Source organism: Nannobrachium achirus (assembly GCF_963921795.1).
Source record: "Nannobrachium achirus genome assembly, chromosome: 10".
Lineage (NCBI taxonomy): Eukaryota > Metazoa > Chordata > Actinopteri > Myctophiformes > Myctophidae > Nannobrachium > Nannobrachium achirus.
This window is the reverse complement of record NC_137819.1, coordinates 1,136,776-1,157,340: the sequence shown is the minus strand read 5'-3', so window position 1 is coordinate 1,157,340 and position 20,565 is coordinate 1,136,776. Positions and strand designations below refer to the sequence as shown.

The 20,565-nt window shown below is 41.6% G+C and overlaps 1 protein-coding gene across 1 annotated transcript; it reads left to right on the top strand.

Moving 5' to 3' along the window:
- The first annotated feature begins 953 nt into the window (after window positions 1–953).
- setd9 (SET domain containing 9) lies at window positions 954–18,706 on the top strand. Its single transcript, XM_080735003.1, has 7 exons — window positions 954–1,081; window positions 3,922–4,109; window positions 5,600–5,746; window positions 7,943–8,066; window positions 13,288–13,403; window positions 14,479–14,584; window positions 18,473–18,706. Exons 1-7 carry the CDS (start codon window positions 996–998, stop codon window positions 18,558–18,560), a joined length of 855 nt encoding a protein of 284 aa, XP_080591129.1. The 5' UTR covers window positions 954–995; the 3' UTR covers window positions 18,561–18,706.
- Window positions 18,707–20,565: the final 1,859 nt, after the last annotated feature.

The following is a 20,565-nucleotide window of genomic DNA, read 5'->3' as shown; positions in this document are numbered from 1 at the left end:
AGAATGAACCGGTTTTTCTGTCCTGTACGTGTAAAATATCAGTCCAGAATGAATAGGCTTTTTCAAAAAGCAAAATGTGTGTCCCATGTCCATATATGGTCATTTCAGTTCAGAATGAATAGGCTTTATATGTCCTGTACATCTAGAATATGTGTGCGGTGTCCCTCCCGGTCAGATGAATGGATACTTTGAGGATTGGTCAAGCTTCACATGATAATTTGGCCTTCAGGGTTTATCTGTCTTATTTAAACATTTTATATTTATTTATGTATTTATTTAATTACAAATTCTTATTTTAATGTATGTGTTTTAATCTATTTTATTTTTTAAACCTATTATACCAACTGTCATACCAGCTCTCCAAATACATTCAGAATAGAAGTTTTATCTGTCCACCGCTTCAATTCGAACCGAGGTTTGATTTTTTTGTAATATGAATAAAATGATTGTAGGCCTAGTGATGTGCAGAAGCGGGGATTGAACCCGGGGTTCCCACTCGCCATAGACAAATGCACAAACCGTTGTGCGGCTGTTGTGGGCTGATTCATGGCTGTACTATCTATGGGGGCTACAATTATGAATAAGAATTTTACTTTTACAGAGTGAAAAGCATGAACCAAATACACCCCTAAGTTGGACTTTGCAAATAAAACGTTTGAGGACCACTTGATGTCTATGATGCGTTATTTAGGATTTACAATATCTTCTTCAAAGATACAACAATAGGCTGCCAGAGCCTAAAAAAATACTATATTAGAGCCGGCCCCCAATGTATACACAGTTAAATTGTTAATAACAAAGATTTCCACATAATTATAATCTCTATCGTCAGAATGTAAAAGCAACTGCCTTAAAAAACTGGCAGTACCCAACAACAACAGTGAGGGGCAGCAATACGCCAACCTGCGTTCAGTCTGCAGGAAATGCAAAAGAGGAAGAAGAATATCCGGAAATGTCAGTATTATTATTGTAATCCTTGTTATGAAGTGTCAAACATGTTGAAAAGACTCTTAAACAAATGGAAGAGTTACAGACACAGGTTTGTTCCCTGGATGATGTTTAACCTCAGCAACAACGAGAGGTAAAGTCTGTGTTTTTACACCTGCAAGTAAACTAGAACGTGTGACATTGTTTACATGTTGGTCCTGCTAACTTATTAACCCCTCATAGTCCATTGATTGCTTGAGAGATTGATTACTTTATTCGCATAGGAAAAGGTACAGTTTCATGACAGTACAGTTCACTGGTACAAGGTCAACTAAAAGCATAAGCTCAGGAAAGCACACAGCTTATTTACATAAATATTTTTCTTTTAACTCATATAACATTGAATGCCAGACAGATAGAACACACTACTATGCAGGAAAAAAAAGCTGGTTCCACACCAGACACTACTAAATATATTTATAAAATATAATATGTGATGACAGCTTAATCATGCTTTATAATGCAAGAGCAGAGCTTGCACATTGACACTACTGCACACCATGTGGTGTAAAGTGAAATAAACACATTTACTCAAGTACACCTATAAGTAGCCTCTTGAGATATTATTTACTTTACTGGAGTATTTCCAATTTGCAATACTTTTACTTCTGGGCTAATCCACAACATTTATTTGAAAAACACACTAGTCACCTTGTGTAATGTGTATATATCAACCATTGTCTATTTTCAAAACAATTGTATACAATTTATACATTTAGAAACTTGTGAAATGGGACCTTCTGCATAATGAGTACTTTATACTTTTGAAAATACATTATTTTGCTACCAAAATGCAACATTTTTATTCCTGGACTTTTACTTTTATAGTATTTAGAATTGCAGAAGTATATTGGTACTTTTACTTAAAGGAGTAGTTCACCCCCAAAATGATTTTTTTTCTATCGATTAGTCACACCATCGAGACTTGAGTTCAATAATATTTTTTTGTATTCGTCGCATTCCTAAGACAAAAATTGTAGTATAGTAAATTTACCCCATTTATTCTGGATGGGGACCCAAATGCATGGGCCTGGATGGGGACCCAAATGCAAGCCCTTGATGGGGACCCAAATGCATTTATATGCGAATCAATGGGGTAAATTTACTTGACCCTTAAAATTTACCCCCATTGATTCTGACCCAAATGCATTTGGGTCCCCATCCAGGCCCATGCATTTGGGTTCCCATCCAGAATCAATGGGGGTAAATTTACTATAATCATTTTTTTGTTTGTTTTTGTCTTAGGAATGTGGGGAAAAAAATAAATATATAAATATAAATATAAAAAAAAAAATATATATATATATATATATATTATATATATAATTGAACTCAAGTCTCCATGGTGTGACTAATCAATAGAAAAAAAGGCATTTTGGGGGTGAACTACTCCTTTAAGTGAAACATTGTGAATACAGGCCGAGGGGTTCATTCTAGGGCCGTTACTGTTCCTCCTGTACATTAACGACATGGATGCTGCATGTAAGTAACTGTAAACTGTTCCTGTTCGCTGATGACTCAGCACTCCTGATCACGGGAGAGGACAAATTGCAGGCTGAGGAAGCCCTCAGCTCTGAATGTACGAAGTCACCAAAATCTGACCAATCTGGCTAACCATCGTCAAATAAAAGGGAAAAACAGCACCCTCCCTGTTTTGTTTTGCACAGCATTAGTCTGTTCTCGAAAGACTAACCGATAACAAACTGTCACTACACCTTGGTAATACAGAATTCAGAAGTGAGATAAATGTATTGTAAACGATGTCAAGGTCCAAATTGATGACACAGTAATCTCTAGCAAAGAAGAGATTACCTATTTGGGCTGTATTCTTGACAAATACTGTACTTGTGATAGCATGGCAACAACGGTGATCAAAAAGGTAAATCAAAGAATGAGAATTTGGGCAGAATTTCCACTTTTGTCAACAAGTGGAAAGCTGGGGCCCTCATTCAGCCCCTCTTTGACAATGCTTAGTTGCACCTCATGGTCTCCAACATCAAAATGTCACTAAAGACTAAGCTCCAAACCTCTCAAAACAAACTGATTTGACTACTTCTGGACCTGGGGCCATGACCCACCTTTTGCCCACACATTCTGCTAGCCTAAGATGACTCAGGGTAGAAGAAAGGGATAAACAACTAAGAATGGGATTGGCTTTCAAACTAGTCAATGCAACTCTGCTCTCCATCCCCTCAATACCTGCATATCTGACTAAACACCTCCACAAAATTAATGACACCCACAGCCACAACACCAGAGGGAGCGCAATCAACCATCTGGTAACAAAAACGGAAACCCATAAATATGGGTAAATTCTCTTTCTACAACACTGCCACCCAAGTGTGGAATTCCTTGACCCCTTCCCTTAAAACATGTAGCGCCTCCTTCAAAACTGCCCTGAAAACTCACCTTTCAGGAGGCCAGAGGCAGATATCACTTCTCCCATAGACACTTTAGACAGGCAAGAAGTGATCACCCCCTTATTTTAATTTTTTTATTGTTTTCTCTTTAAAAAATATGTAGTTTATAAAGTTTGGCGAGATAGGAAGTCATAAAAATGAGTTGTCAATGCCCCTGATGGATGAATTTGTTAATGCTCTATACCAGGGGTTCTCAAACCTTTTTAGGCCGTGACCCCCAAAATAAACATATTTGAACAGGGGACCCCCACGCTGACAAGCACTTGGAATTGTAGGTATTACATTTAATGTGACTCGGTTCCACAGATAAATATTGTGAAAATAGCTATTTTCACAATGTTCGCCTCTTGCTTACTTAATATTTGACAGTTTGGCCAGTCCTGTCGAATATTCGAATACTTTGAGGTCGAATAATTCGAATACCAAAAATCACTATTCGTGAATGCCCTAACTTGTACTGTTCTCCATTTTTGTCGAATAAAATATTCAATCAATATTCAATCAATGGAAACAGAACTCTTCGCCAGGTGACGGACCGCTCCTCGGACAAGCTGGTCCCTGACCAGGAGGTGTTGTCCAGTCTGCTGCTGCTCTTCAGAGCTCTGCTCCACAGACACGTGGCAGAGCTTCCCCCACAGACCAGAGCTCTGTTCCTCACATGTTGCACCCAGAAGATCCACCAAGAAGACATATTATATACAGGTGACTTTCTTTTTTGGGGCTTTCATGCCTTTATTGAGAGGACAGGAAATGTGGAGAGAGATGGGGATTGGGGAGTGACACGCAGTGAACGGGACTCGAACCCGCAACAGGCTGTCATGCATCAGAGCCTTTGTGGTATGCGCCCGGGCCACTAGGCCAGCGGGCGCCCCAATAGAATACAGGAAAACTCGACCTAAAACAAACTCGACCTCATTGGCGCGACCGCGTTTTTCCCAACGAGTCTGTGGCCTTAAGCTAGATGCAGAATAGACCAAAATAGTATCTTTGCTTCTGGGGGTCCCTGGAACAAAATATTTTGAGATGGGGGTCTGCGGTTAAAAACACATTTTGGGGGTCCTTAACCACTGATAGGCTCATTTTACAAATTGTCTTCTAAATCCTAACAGTTTTCTGGAAAAAAAGAAAAAACAAATATGTTGCTATCAGTGTTTCTCAAACTTTGTCATATCAAGGACCCCCAGAATGATATGTATTTGGCCACGGACCCCCATCACAAGATATTTTGTTCCAGGGACCCCCGAAGCAAAGATTTGATTTTGGTCTATTCTGCATCTAGCTTAAGGCCACAGACTCGTTGGGAAACACGTGGTCGTGCGAATGAGGTCGAGTTTGTTTCCCCAATACATGCAGGTGACTTTCAGTGTGCCTATATCAGGGATTCTCAAAGTGGGCGCCGTAGCACCCTCTACAAGCTTGTATATCGGCTATTTTTGGCAAAAGTTCCCCCCAGAACAGGATGCCCGGGTTCAAGTGGTTCATTGTCAAGTATGAGGTTATTTTCAATCTGTCATAATGGAAACTGCAAACTAAGGCTGGGCGATATTAGGAAAACCTTCGATATTCGATAACGTTGTTGAATACCTCGATATCGATATTACTCACGATAGTATTAAAATCAATTGCATTATATAGTTGTTAATGTTTTTCTGCATTAAGTCCACTGCCTGCCTAACCCAGATAATGAATATCATATCCATGCATGCACACTGCACAGTACACACAGAATAAAGAAATTAAAGGCCTTATTTACATTTTCCAACAATGGTTTTATTGAAATAACCACACCAGGTTACAGATGGACTGCTTTTTTGCATGTGCTACATGCATGCATGGTGTGTCTATTAATTCATCTGACACATACACCAATACCTCATTTCAAGCCGCCTTTGTTGATATGTATACCTCACATGTTGATACCTCCATATCGATACATTTTCGATATATTGTCCAGCCTTACTGCAAACTACTATTTTCCTCGTGACACGTACTGTATCTTAGGGGGAAATATTTACATATCATAGGCAAGCGTAACATAAATGTATGGTTCTATAAAGTAACAATGTAATTCAGGGGTGCGGTGGTTTAAAAAAAAAAAAAAAAAAGTATTTACTGGGGTAAATAACAAAATAGAATAATTTAAAATCTTCCTTCTGACCTTGATGTCGTGTTATGTGTGTGTTGTGCAATAGGAGAAGCAGTGACGGAAGGCGACATCATGTTTGAAACCATGGGCTTCTGCATGGAGAGAAGGCCTAGTTCTTTACCGTCCGCTGGAGCCGGAGTCTTCATTACCAAAGGTTCAGTCCCCATGGGAACCACAGTCGCTATGTATCCAGGTACAATGTTATAAATGTCACCACTCTGAACCCCATTAACACATTGACCGCCATTTTAACATACCTCCGTACTCCCACCTGCCATTCGTCTCCATAGACTTCCATGTAATTGGGTGTGCACGGATCATGCACACCCATGCCTAGATAATGCACCACGTGTGTCCACCTTGCTCAGAGCTTTCAAACAAAAAAATCCGAATGGAAATCCGTTCAGGCATTCCTGAGATAACAGCCACTATGTTTAACAAAGATGGCTGCCAAAATGGCTACCATGCTTGAAAGATGGGGTTGCTATGGGGGTTAAACATGAAATTTCGCGATTGCTATCATGCCTACTCCATTTTTTGGGGTCAAAATTAAAAAAAAAAAAAAAAAATTTGATTTTTTTTTTTTTTTTTTTTTTTTTTTTTTTTTAATTCTCGGGACTATCGGGCCTGGCGGGGAAAGACATTGGAATAATCTCGGGACTATCGGGCCTGGCAGGGAATGAGTTAAGACCTGGAATTATTTTATACTTTAGCTATTGAAAAACAGCAGATATACAAGCTCACAGCGCGGCACCGAGTGCCGTGCTGCGAGCTTGTAGATCTGCTGTTTTTCAAAAGTCGTGAAAATGTTTCAATTGGCCTATATGTATTTTCAAAGCGAACATTTGTAACTAAAATGTTGCTTCTGGAACTAAATATTTTGAGATGGGTGGCATTCATTTAACACATCGGGTGCCCACGTGGTGTCTACAAGTAAATTTCTTTGATGTCGCTGGAGGCCCACGACGCGTTTGACGCGTTGTACAGTAAACTATACTGTACTGTAGCTACTGCACTTGGCTACCGCGGTGATGAAGCAAACTCCATTTCCCAACATGCAGCGCGCAATTACGTCATCCGGACGCGCTGTGTGTCTCGTTGACTTCCTGTTTATCGGCTGCACAAAAATGCTGTTCTCTCCTAATCTAGCTTTTAAATCACTTTCATTTCAAAACGGCAGCCTCTTCTACCGGCCGTCACACAAACAATGTGGCTCAGAATTGATAAAAAACGGTCCTGACTGAAAGAGAAGATTTTCGCGAAATAAACAGGACATACTCCGATTACATTTACTCGGATTACTTTTCTCGCCAGTACTCTCGCCGATAGGTAAAATGACGCGTTGCCATGGGCACCAGCAACACACACACGTCATACATCCGGGCACTCGATGTGTTAAGGTGTCCTTGATATGAAAACGTTTGAGCACCACTGACATAAAGGTTTTTCAGAGACCTGTTAGGATTTAGGAGATATTTATAGAATCAAGCCAAAAACATTCAAGGATTTGCACAAATGTTCACAAAAAAATAAATAAAAAAAATGCAGATCTACACTCGGTGCAAATCTTGGAATATATGTATTTTCCAGAGCGAACATTTGCTCAAATTTTGCTTCTGGTGGTCCCTGGAACTAAATATGTCAGTGCCGTGGCCTCGGCTTGTAGATCTGCCATTTTTTAATAGTTAAAGCATAAAATGATGGTTAAAGTAATATCCAAATGTGTTAACCCATTCAGAACGGGTACACATTATTGTGTATCATTATTTTATGCTTTAACTATTGAAAAATAGCAGATCTACGAACTCACTACGAACTGCGAGCTTGTAGATCTGCTATTTTTGAAAAAAATTGAAAATTAGAATTTTGACCCAATTCTATTTTTTGAATCCTTCTAAGGTTTTTTGAAAAACATATGTTTCTATGTCAGCAATCTGGCTAGCCATCGTCAAAGAAAATGTCCTTTTCACTTAACTGGAGCTCAGTTAGTCTGTTCTTGAGAGACAGCTATGTCAGTGGTTCTCAAACCTTTTCATGTGAAGGACCCCCAAAATTATATGTATTTGGCCACGGACCCCCATCTCAAAATATCTAGTTCCAGGGACCACCCCCAGAAGCAAAACTTTAGTTACAAACGTTCGCTTTAAAAATACATATATTCAAAGATTTGCACACATTTTCACAACTTTTTCAAAAATAGCAGATTTACAAGCTTGCAGCGCGGCACTCGTGCCGCACAGTGAGCTTGTATATCTGCTATTTTTCAATAGTTAAAGCATTTAATAATTCTAGGCCTAAATTTAATGACCCACACACACTTTGAAATCCTCATTTCCCTTCCTAAACGTCTTTAAATGGTCCCTAACGTTCTTAAATCTTCTTTCAAAAGGCACAATCTATCAAGCTTACGAGCCTATTTTTATCCAGTCCATCAGAAACTCCTTTGTGTTCCGCTGCATCGACGGTGTCTTCGTGGACGGAAACGACAAGGGCATCTCTAAGATGGTGTACAGGTGAGAAACACTGCTGAGGAACCACAGTATAAAGCAGGGGTTCCCAGACCTTTTTGTCTCAGGGCACCCCATAAATATGTGTTTTAATCCGAGGCACCCCTACATTATAACTTTCACTCCCAGCACCTTATATTTATAGCATATCGTCGTTGTCGGGTGGAAACCTTGTATGTCCAAACGTATTTATCATCTGTAAAATGTACTAAACTAGTGAAAACAGCTGATCTACAAGCACACGATCGGCTGTTTTCACTAGTTTTGTGCGACAGTCTTTTTATGATGAAGCAAGTAGCGGGGCTGTTAAGGAGAACAATACTTCAGTTCTGGAAAGAAGCACCACAATTTTACAGAGTGTACCTCTTGGGTCATTCTTTAGAAAAATCACATTAGACACTTAATTTTCAAAATGTCCGCCAGTTTTAAAGATGGCCGCCTTTTCGGATATGTTTTACAGTACGCCAGCCAGTTAATATCGAATTTTCATAATATTAGAGTTGTTTTGTAGGTTTTAAAACATCCTGAGTTCATTTATTACACTTTTAAAGCAGCCAGAATAACCTTTCTGACTTTTGGTTGGGGTCTTTCCTCACCTGGGACCCCCCAGACAGACCCCTGAGCCTATTTCAGTAATCGCTCTGCTCCTGCACCAGAACAATGTTAAATTAGATCTGAAATATGCTCTGAAATAAAAAATGACTAGTAGCAAATAACAGAGGTCTTCCACGGGGGGTCCGGGACCCCTGGGGGGGTCCTCAGAGCTATTACAGGGGGCCTGCCAAATCTCGATGAGATCTTTTTTTTTTCTTTTTAACCCCACACACACACACACACACACACACACACACACACACACACACATTTTAACCATTTATTTATGTCCACACAAAGGAGATGCATACAAGGACACAAATAGTATAGGTGCAGTAGAGTAACATTTACAAAATCATGGCATTATGTCTTCATGATACAATAGCAAGGCACTTGGTACTAACAGCGTCTCCGCCATATGTGGCGGCTGCCGATTATAGCGGAGACGGAACAATACTTTGCCAGCCTTTTTGCCTCTTTTTTAGGCACTCCAAGTTGTTGAAACCCTCTAACAACCAGCCTGTGGGTATGTCCTAGGCTGCCAAATATGAAAACAAATAGTCTGCACCTGTACCCCAGCTCTGAGATCGTATTTAGGAGAGGTTGGTATTTAATGACCTTGGTCATGAAAGCTTCCTCTAGGCTAGGGTCAAAGGTGCAGGCCATCTCCAATACAGACACTTCCCTGGACTCTTCATCAACCACAACAACATCTGGTGTATTAGCTGTCAAAGATGCAAACATTTCCAAGTTATCACAGAGATGAAACATGGATGGAATGACACGGGAATGTTTGTACACACACACACACACACACACACACACACACACACACACACACACACACACACACACACACACACACACACACACACACACACACACACACACCTCTTTGTTATTGTCACCCCAAAACCCTCACCTTATCCTCTTATAGAGCCCATGGTTAATTACGCCCAAAGAGATTCACTACACTACAGTAATTTCAGACATGCAGGATATATTCGTCTTCATCATCATCATCATCTTCAATGTCCAACCTAATAGTGTTGACACAGTCTCCACCATAGCATAGAGTGAAAGGCAGGTTATTTGAGCAGCTGCACCGTCCCTTACAACCTGCTTTGCAGACACATTTGATGGGCTCAAGTACTGCCTTTGGAGCAGGGAGAGCAAGAAAACTGAAACCTGGAATATACCCTCCACTCTCTGAATTCCATCTATTTTCTTCGATTGGTGGAAGCACAGGGAAATTTGTCAGGTATGATTTATCCTGCATTGTGACGGAGTTGGCACGGAGGTAATGTGGTAGCAGTGCAGCACGAGTTGGAGGTAGCATCTCACCCTCCAAGTTATTTGACAGAAATAGTTCCCATCTGAGTAATCCCAGGGTTGTTGGACCTTTTGAACTGTAAACATGGCATGCAAAATGTTCGGACTGCAATGTTGATGGAAGCTCACAATTTATAAGCTCAGGAGGAATGGCCAATGACCTTGCCAAGGTCCTTGAAGCGGTTAGTGGCTTGGTCATCATCATCATCATCATCATCATCATCATCATCAAGTAGGCATTGACCCATGTCTTTTTGGTGATTCCAACAAATGTTCTTCCCCAGTCAACACCTGAAAAACGCAAAGGAACCCTTGACATTTGTAACATCAACTTGAACTCACTCGAATATATCAATTTCCTTTTTTTGTACCGGAGGCAAGGACTTGATAAGGAATCGGGGTATCAGCCTCTTCATGTGTTTGCACTTCCTCAAAATCATGTCCCTTGATGAAGGTATCGTATTATGATGCCTACTTCGTCATACCTGACAAATTGCCCTGAGCTTCCATCAATTGAAAAAATAGATGGAATTCAGAGAGTGGAGGGTATGTTCCAGTCAGGTTTCTTGCCATCCCTGCTGCAAAGGCAAAGCTCATCAAATGTGTTTGCAAAGCAGGTTACAAGGGACGGTGCAGCTGCTCAAACAATAACCTGCCTTGCACTCTCCTCCCTGCAAATGATATAGTGGAAACTGTCAACATTATTAGGGAGGACATGTATAGTAGTGAATTTCTTTGGGTACAATTGACCGTGAGCTCTTTAAGAGGATAGGGTGCGGGTTTTGGGGTGACGATAACAAAGAGGTGTGTGTGTTGTGTTGTCAGTGTTAGTGCAATGCAATAAATGGACATGTTAGACTGTGCGCCCAAAGTGAGAAGTTGCAATACCTTAATTCTTGCAATACCTGTGAACCTGTCTGTCTAACACACACATGTTATAAATCATACTGAGAATACTAATAAAAACAGTTTCAAATGTAAAAATATATATACATATAAAAAAAAGGAACTTCCCCATCAAGATTCGGCAGGCCTCCTGTAGTAACTCTGAGGACCCCCTAGGGGTCCGGGACCCCTGTGGAAGACCCCTGGGTATTTGCTACTACTCATTTTTGCTTTCAGAGCCCAGTTACAACAACTTTAATGCTTCAGTTATGATCTAATTTAACATTGCTCTGGAGCAGGAGCAAAGCGACTACTCAGATAAGCTCAGGGGTCTGTTTGGGGGGTCCCAGGTGAGGAAAGACCCAACCAAAAGTCAGAAAAGTTATTCTGGCTGCTTTAAAAGAGTAATAAATGAACTCACGATGTTTTAAAACCTACAAAACAACTCTAATATTATGAAAATCGGACATTAACTGGCTGGCGTACTGTTCAGAGGCAGCCATCTTGGAAACATGGCAGCCATTTTGATTTTTCAGTGTCTAACGTGTTTTATCATAGGAACAACCCCTAAGGAGTACTTGTGAAAAGTTTTAGGTTTCTTTCCACTTGTGAAGTATTTTAGTGCAAAAATGCATTTACCTGCCCCGCTAAAGGGCTTTGCTTTACCAAAAGACGTAAACATCTGAAACTTGGAGATACAAGGTTTCTGCCCGACAGTGACGATATTTTAGTGATTATGTTGCGAGGAAAACGTTGAGATAATAGCCATTTTTGGTTTGGTCATTTTTGGTTATGACTGAAAATAACTTAATATTACTAATATTTTTTCAAGTGCCCAAATAAATTCCAAATATCATCAAATTATCTCGCGGAACCCCTGGACTGCCTTCACGGCACCCCAGGGTGCCCAGTCACCCACTTTGAAATCCCCTGGTATAGAGCAGACCTGGACAGGAGTGTGTCGCTATTTCTAGTCATCTTTTCGACAACCAACCCTAACCCTAACCCTAACCTCCGTGGGGTGAGTAGCGATACCTGACGACGCTCCGTTGTCGAAATGATGTGCGCTCGAAAAAGCGAGATTTCCCCTAACTGCGTTTCTTTTATTTTTAAGTTTTTTATTCACATAGATATGGACGCAATGCGTACATCAGGTGGTCAGACTGGTCACAAGTAGAGTTCTCAAATTCTGCCCGAACCCGACCATACCCGAACCCGACCTGACATTTAGGGTAGGGTAGGGCCTAAAATGTATGTTAATTAGTCGGGACAGGTAGGGCTCAATGAAAAAAGAAAATATATATTTTTTTATCATTTTATTACTATTACTCTGTGATAGAGTTCTCAAATTCTGTCCAAACCCGACCATACCCGACGTTTTCGGGCCGGGTAGGGCCTAAAATGTATGTTAACTAGTCGGGTTAACTAGTCGTGCTTCGGGCCAGCCCAGTTAGGGCCCAGTTAGTGCCAGGCCTTAATTTTCAGGCCCGTTGAGAACTCTAGTCGCAAGTCAAGACAACCTGCCTTACCTTACCCATCAAAAATGGCTAAAGTGGCTTAAAAAAAAAAAAAAGTTGATGCCGAATGCTGGGTTTAAAAAAAAGAAATCGGACTGCTAATTATTTATTTACTGAAGTCGTAGGTTAAGCCGTTAGTTTAGTTTGCGCGGAGCACTGCCTTTTGGCCCGGACCGCCACAATATTTTCTGTTGTTCATGTGTCCCCATGGAAAAAATCACACCCGTGTGAACTGAGCAGTGGTCGTGGAGGCTGCGCAACAGAAAAAAAAAAATATATATATATATATATATATATATATATATATATATATATATATAAAAAAAATATTAAAACAATATTTAAAAAAAATATTAAACAAAATATTAATAATAAAATGCATGTCACTCAGACCACTGGTATTGCAGTTGATGCTCAGGGCAGACTAGACTCAACAGCACCTCTCTGGTATCCATCCATCCATCCATCATACATCCATCAATCCTCCATCCGTGTGTGTGTGTGTGTGTGTGTGTGTGTGTGTGTGTGTGTGTGTGTGTGTGTGTGTGTGTGTGTGTGTGTGTGTGTGTGTGTGTGTGTGTGTGTGTGTGTGTGTGTGTGTGTGTGTGTGTGTGTGTGTGTGTGTGTGTGTGTGGGTGGGTGGGGGCCTGGCCTGAACAACAGCGCCCCTCCCTTAACATGTGTGGTCAAAAAAGGTACTGTAGGCTACATACAGACAGACACGGACGCATACAGACAGACCCACACACACGGCCATGTATAGGAGCGTTGTGACCACTGCTCAAAAAAAAAATGCCCACGCCGGTATAGAGTATAGCAGTTGGCCTGGTTTTCTGGTGCTACAAAAAAAAAAAAAAATGACATTCACTTTTCACTTCCACTCTGTGTGTGTGTTCCAGGTCGTGTGGTGGGAGGGACCGGATCGGACCCTTCCAGTTATGCGACAGCAGCTGGTTGAGCCCTGCTCCCAGGAACCCACTGGCCATGGGTCAGTATGTCAACAACTGCTCCAATGGTACGTAATGATCCTCACACACAGGGGCGTCACACCAGATTCTGGGCCCTGGGTACAAGGATTCACTGCGGGCCCCCCATGAATGTTAACTATTGAAAAATAGCAGATATACATCGGTGCCGCGCTGTGAGCTTGTATATCTGCTATTTTTGAAAAATCGTGAAAATGTGTGCAAGAAACCTATGTCAAGGACCCCCAAGATGATATGTATTTGGCCACGGACCCCGATCTCAAAATATTTAGTTCCAGGGACCCCCAGAAGCAAAATTTGAGTTTTTAGTGTTTGCTTAAAAAATACAAATATTCAAAGATTTTCACACATTTTCACAACTTTTCAAAAATAGCAGATCTACAAGCTCGCAGCGCGGCACTCGGTGCCGCGCTGTGAGCTTGTATATCTGCTATTTTTCAATAGATAAGGTTATTAGGGCCCCTCCACCTTGGGCCCCAGTAACTCAGTCCCACTTCCCTACCCCTCGCAAAGCGCTCGGCAAATAAAAGTCCCAGTGCATGACGGAGGACGATATCACGATAAATTAAATCTCCACAATACGATTATCGTGAGTGTTTTTTTATCACGATAAACGATAATATCACTTATCGTCCCATCCCTACAGTACACTACATGTTACACTACATTTTGTCATTAATCTCTGGCGATTCGCCGTCCTCCTGCACTGTAAAAAAACGTGCGCTCCCCGTCTTGTTTTTCTCAAGTCACTTTTACTAGTTTGGTTTCTCACATGTACTGTAGCACATACACATAAAGATGACACGTGTTCTGTAGGAAAGGAAATAGTAGTTCAACAGGGTTTAGTGTAAAAACCATGACATTATGTAGATCATAAACAGGATCTAAAGTAAGGACTAAGTCATTACTATAATTGCACACCTACTGTATCTGACTATGTCTGCAGTTTATTTATAGTTTCCTTGAGGCGTGTAAATGCATTTTGTAGCATTTTGTCTTCCTTGTATTGTAGCTTCATACCGTTCCTGACTGCTGCTCAGTCGTATTCAATACAATATTAATACAATAATAATAATAATCATTTGTACTGTGTCTTTATTGTAGAGTGGTCTGCTAACGTGTGCTATCAGGAGTTTGATGTACCGTATTCATTCCCTCTGGAACTCCGCCAGTATCTACCTAATGTCAACTACACACATGATGTCCAGAGGTAAGCAACAGTACAGTATCTACCTAATGTCAACTACACACATGATGTCCAGAGGTAAGCAACAGTACAGTATCTAACTAATGTCAACTACACACATGATGTCCAGAGGTAAGCAACAGTACAGTATCTACCTAATGTCAACTACACACATGATGTCCAGAGGTAAGCAACAGTACAGTATCTAACTAATGTCAACTACACTGCCCTACACAGGCAGAGTGCAGTAACTACGTACAAGAATTTCACCAAAAAACATAGTTACTGCACTCTGCCTTTGTAGGGCAGTACACACATGGTGTCCAGAGCAAGATTCAAGATTGCTTTATTTGTCATTCATCCCTTTCTGTCTGCAAGCAGATTTAGAAAGAGCAAACGAAATTGTGTTTCTCCTAGTTTAAGACAGCAATTCATAAAAGAATAAAAACAAACAGTGCAGCAAAATACTCTACTTTAAATCTAATAGCAATAAAAATAAATCCTAAAAACTACTCATTAAAAAAACACACCAATAAAAACAGTATCAAAACTGAATTAGAGATTCATCCCTTTAAGTTCATAATTGGGCTCACACGTTCATCAGTTCATTTGCTGTCTACCAGGGTAATTTGCATTCAAAAGTCTTAACTGCCTGGGGGAGAAAACAGTTTTTCATCCTCTCTGTCTTGGCACCTATACTCCCGTATCTCCTACCAGACGGCAGAAGGGAGATCAGGCTGTGAGAGGGATGGGTGTTGTCCCCTATGATGCCAGTGGCTCTTCTCAAACATCGCTGCTGGTACATGTCTGCCAGGGATGGCAGTGAGGTACCAATTATCCGTTCGGCTGTTCTTACAGTTCTGTGTAGCTGTTTTTTCTCCTCCACTGTGCTGTTCCCGTACCAGGAGGTGAAACAGTAGGTGAGAAGGCTCTCGATGGTACCCCTGTAAAACATGGTCAGGGCTGGGATGGGAAGGTCAACTTTCTTCAGCTGACTGACGGAGGGGTTAGAGACGCTGTTGGGCCTACTTTGTGATGGCAGTGATGTTGCTGCTCGGGTCCAGGTTGTCTGTCAGCAGTACTCCCTAGAACTTTGTGCTTGTTACCCTCTCCACAGCTGAGCCGTCGATGGTCATCGGATGGTGTGGTGGCCTGATCCGCGTTCTGAAGTCGACAATCATCTCCTTCGTCTTCTCTGTGTTAAGGGCAAGATTGTGCGCTTTGCACCAACTGCTCCACCTCCTTTCTGTAGGCAGTTTCATCCTCATTTGTGATGAGGCCGACCACTGTGGTGTCATCAGCAAACGTTATTATTTGGTTGCTTTTGAACCTGGCCGTGCAGTCATGGGTTAATAAAGTGAACAGCAAGGGGCTCAGGACGCAGTCCTGTGTTCACTCCAACGGGTTTCGAGGTGTTGTTGGCGACCTTGACTGTTTGACTCCTCTGAGTCAAGAAGTCCAGGATCCAATTACAGGTGCCAGTATCCACATCCAGTGCTTTCAGCTTCTCCACCAGCTGCTGTGGTATGATGGTATTGAAGGCAGAGCTAAAGTCTATGAATAGGATCCTGGCATAGGTGTTTTTGTTATCCAGATGCGACAGAGTGGTGTGGAGCATGGTGGAAATAGCATCCTCTGTAGACCGGTTAGGTCTGTAAGCAAACTGGTATGGATCCAGGTCAGCGCTGAGGCCTGCTTTTATACGTTCCATGACAAGCCTCTCAAAACATTTCATGACAACTGGGGTAAGGGCCACAGGGCGGTAATCGTTCATGCAGGCTGGGCTGGGTTTTTTGGGCACAGGTATGATGGTGGCGCTCTTCCAACAGGCAGGTACTCTGGCTTGTCTGAGAGAGATGTAAAAAATGTCTGTGAAAACATATTTTAGCTGCTCTGCACAGTCTTTCAGCACCCGGCCCGGTAGATTGTCTGGTCCAGTAGCCTTTCGATGGTTAATGCTGGAAAAGGCCCTCTTGACCTCAGTAGTGGACAACTGGGGTCCCTGGTCTGTGGATGAGGATGGAAGTCTCTGCGCCTCTCTATCATTTGTGGCCTCAGACCGGGTGTAAAAGGCATTAAGGTTATCAGGAAGGCAGAGCAGTGTAAGCAGAGTGACGACACGCTTTGAACTTGCCGCAGACCGGAAGTGGCTTCGCATGGAGCCTGTCTCATTCCTAGCGAGCCTCTGCCCCGTCCGCCCCATTCTAGCCGAGGCATTTTCACCCCCTGGAAGTAGATCAAATCACGTCTTTTTCACCATTTTAACGCATTCACGGGCATTCACGTGATTTAGTCTACTTACCAGCGAGTGAAAATGAATGGAGGCGGACGGGGCAGAGACTCGCTAGGAATGAGACAGGCTCCATGCGTGCATGTGTGTGCATGCGTACGCTAGGCTAAATTAGCTTCCCACCATAGAGTAAATAGACTTTCCACGTTTACTATGGGAGTCGACGGAAGTGTCGTAACTCTCTGTTTCTAGGGCTCTGGTCCAGAGGTAAGCAACAGTATCTACTGTACCTAAAGTCAACTACACCAGTGGTTCTCAACCTTTTTTCTGCATGGGCACACACTTTTCATGTCCCAAGAATCCATGGGCACACCAACATAATACAGGGGTGTAAATATCGCCTCTGTCGGGAAGAAACCTTGTATCTCCAAGTTTCAAATGTGTACGTTTCTTCGCAAAGTAAAGCCCTGCTTCGTCATACAAGGCTGTCGCACAACGGTTTAATGGTTTCCTGTGTAAATAAGCCAAGTGCTTTCCGAGGATCTCCTTTTAGTTGACCTTGTACCAGTGAACTGTACCGTCATGAAACTGTACCTTTTTCTATGCAAACTTCTAATAAAGTCTTCAATCAATCAATCAAGCACACAACGCCTCGCGGTGCGAGGCGTTGTGTGCTTGTAGATCGGCTGTTTTCACTAGTTTAAATCATTTTTAAAATGATAAATACAACACTGGCTTTCAAGCAGTTTCAAGGGGCACACTTGACACTTCTCAGGGGCACACCAAAGGTCCCCAGGCACAGTGGTTGAGAAACACTGACCTACACACATGCATTTTCGTCCATGCCTTACCCCTTATCCATAAACTTCTTTGCCTTTTTTTTTACTATTTTGAAAAACATTTTAAAATGATTCAAATAGCCGCTCTACATCGACACGTTGTGAGCTTGTAGATCAGCTATTTGAACCATTTCAAAATGTTTTTCAAAATAGGAAAAAAATGGCAAAAAGGTTTAGGGATTATAGGGACGAAAATAGGGCCCATGATTTCCAGAGGTAAGCAACAGTATCTACCTAATGTCAACTACACACATTATGTCCAGAGGTAAGCAACTGTATCTACCTAATGTCAACTACACACATTATGTCCAGAGGTAAGCAACTGTATCTACCTAATGTCAACTACACACATTATGTCCAGAGGTAAGCAACAGGATCTACCAGTACCTAATGTCAACTACACACATTATGTCCAGAGGTAAGCAACTGTATCTATCGGGTTCAAGTCTTCAGGCTTTACTGCTCTTTTCCTTGAAACTTTCTGTAAATGCATTTTTTTTTACACAGGTTTATTTCCCTGTTTTTCCTTACGATTTTTTTTTTTTTACAGAGAATGGAGTTTATTTTTGCATAAACCAGCAAATGGAAAGAAACCACTCCAATTGATTGATTATTTTATATAAATCAAATTCAATTCTCAGATTTCTCGGGCGTGGTGGCCTGGACCAACGTTTTTTTTTTTTCTTCTCTGGATTCTCGGGTTGTGGCAGTAAATTAGTTAAAAATATTGTTTGTTTCTTGTTTTTCCATCCATGTTCCTTGAACCGCTTGTGGCTCTCAGAGATGTGTCGCAGTGCAGCTCAAAGTGCTGATGTTCTCTCAACTTCTCTGCTTGTCTTCCAGGCCTTTGAGGTGCGTGGTCCTCGTCTCTCTGAGGAACATCCAGGCTGGAGAAGAACTGTTTTCCAACTATTACACCATCGTGCACTGATCTCCATGAAGACCGGCTTGCCAGTTTTGGACTGTTTCTAATGACATCTCACTTCGTTGCTGCTGCTAGACTTTTGCACAGATTCTTTGTTCGAGGACGATATCGTGCAGACTCTACGATGACTGCATCGTCCTCTGCATTGTAGAGGATTGTTCAATTCTTTCTCACACATCTTTTGTTGCTGGATTCATGAAACGTCTACCGGTAATTACACATTGATGGATGGATTATTTATGGTGGCCCTTCCTTACGGTGCTGCGGTTAAATGGAGCATTATATACCTTTTATCCAAGGCACTTTACAGAGATTGTGCATTCACACACATACATCATCGGAGGATACCATGCAAGGCACCAACCTGCTCATCTGGAGCAATTAGGGCTTCAGTGTCTTGCTCAAGGACACGTCAACTCTGGAGGAGCCCGGGATCGAACTGGGAACCTTCCGGTTTCCAAGCGGCCACTGCCACCTGTTAACCAATTTAGGCCTGAACACATTATGACGCAATATTTTATGCTTTAAATATAAAATAATAGCAGATATACAAGCTCACAGCGCGGCACCGAGTGCCGCTCTGCTATTTTTGAAAAATCTTGAATTATATATTATATAAGTGATTACACTTATATATGTGATTATATAAGTGTCTTTTGAATCCTTCTAAGATTTTTGGAAAAAACCTATGTTTCTATGTCAGCAATCTGGCCAGCCATCGTTAAAGAAAAGGTCCTTTTCACTTAACTGGAGCTCAGTTAGTCTGTTCTTGAGAGACTACTATGTCAGTGGTTCTCAAACCTTTTCATGTGAAGGACCCCCAAAATGATATGTATTTGGCCACGGACCCCCCATTTCAAAATATCTAGTTCCAGGGACCACCCAGAAGCAAAATTTGAGTTACAAACGTTCGCTTTGAAAATACATATATATTCAAAGATTTGCACACATTTTCACGACTTTTTCAAAAATAGCAGATCTACAAGCTCACAGCGCGGCACTCGGTGCCGCGCTGTGAGCTTGTATATCTGCTATTTTTCACTGGTTAAAGCATTCAATAATTCTAGGCCTAATTAATGGAGCACTTTCATATACTTGGTCCTCAATAATGCTCATTATAAAATGCCACCATTTCTGTCTACTAACTACTCACTCTGTAATTCCCAGACTTTTCCCCCCAGCTCTCGCATACACATGGAGCTGTGGACAGCGCAGCCAGAACCCTGCCCACCAGTTACTTAAACCTGTTTTATTTAATGAAGAACAATAGCTTCCTCTTCAATCTTATGAGCATTAGTGAGGACCCGTTATATGAAGATAAGTTGGAAATGGGTGACGTGCGCCTTTAAATAAAGTCGGTGTAAAGTCTCCCTGAAGTCCATGATGCCATTTCTGTTTTTAGTTACTGTATGCTGCAGTGCACTCCCATTAAAAGAGATTTAAGACACGTTTCGATTGCAAAATGTAAACCTCAACACACTGCGGCCCAGAGCCCAAACGCAGAAGAGTTGTATGCATAGAGTCTATTAATAAGTAAGTGTCTTTGTCATTTCTTAAACTCCTCTTCTTGTGCCACCAGGCCTTTACACACGTATGAGATGTGTTAGGTCATGTTTGAGGTTACAGAGAGAGGTGACAACAGGTCAAAAGATGAGAATCCACAGGAAACGCCGCTCCCCCTGACAGAAAGGCTGAATCTACTAACTAGATACACAGGTCTACTGATGATCAGGGATCATTAGAACTGAGATTTGTAAGCACAAGGTTCTTAGTTTGATGCCAACATATGTTTAACCTGCATCCAAATGTAGCAGTGACTCATAGCCTCAGCCAGATGACCTAAAAAATAAAGGATACCACTTTGCAGGGGTCTTCAACGTTTTCAGGCCAAGGACCCCTTAGTTGAGGGAGAGATGAAGCAGGGACCCCGACAACCTTTTCATAGATTCCATATTGTTTCATCGTTTGACAGCACAATCATCAGTGTATTTTGGATTCTTATTTGTTTTCA

Excerpts from the sequence above, each read along its gene's own strand:
- setd9 (XM_080735003.1), top strand. The coding sequence starts at position 996 with ATGTTGAAAAGACTCTTAAACAAATGGAAGAGTTACAGACACAGGTTT. Across the intron at positions 4,110-5,599 it reads AGAAGACATATTATATACAG|GAGAAGCAGTGACGGAAGGC; the intron begins GTGACTTTCTTT and ends GTTGTGCAATAG. Across the intron at positions 14,585-18,472 it reads TACACACATGATGTCCAGAG|GCCTTTGAGGTGCGTGGTCC; the intron begins GTAAGCAACAGT and ends CTTGTCTTCCAG.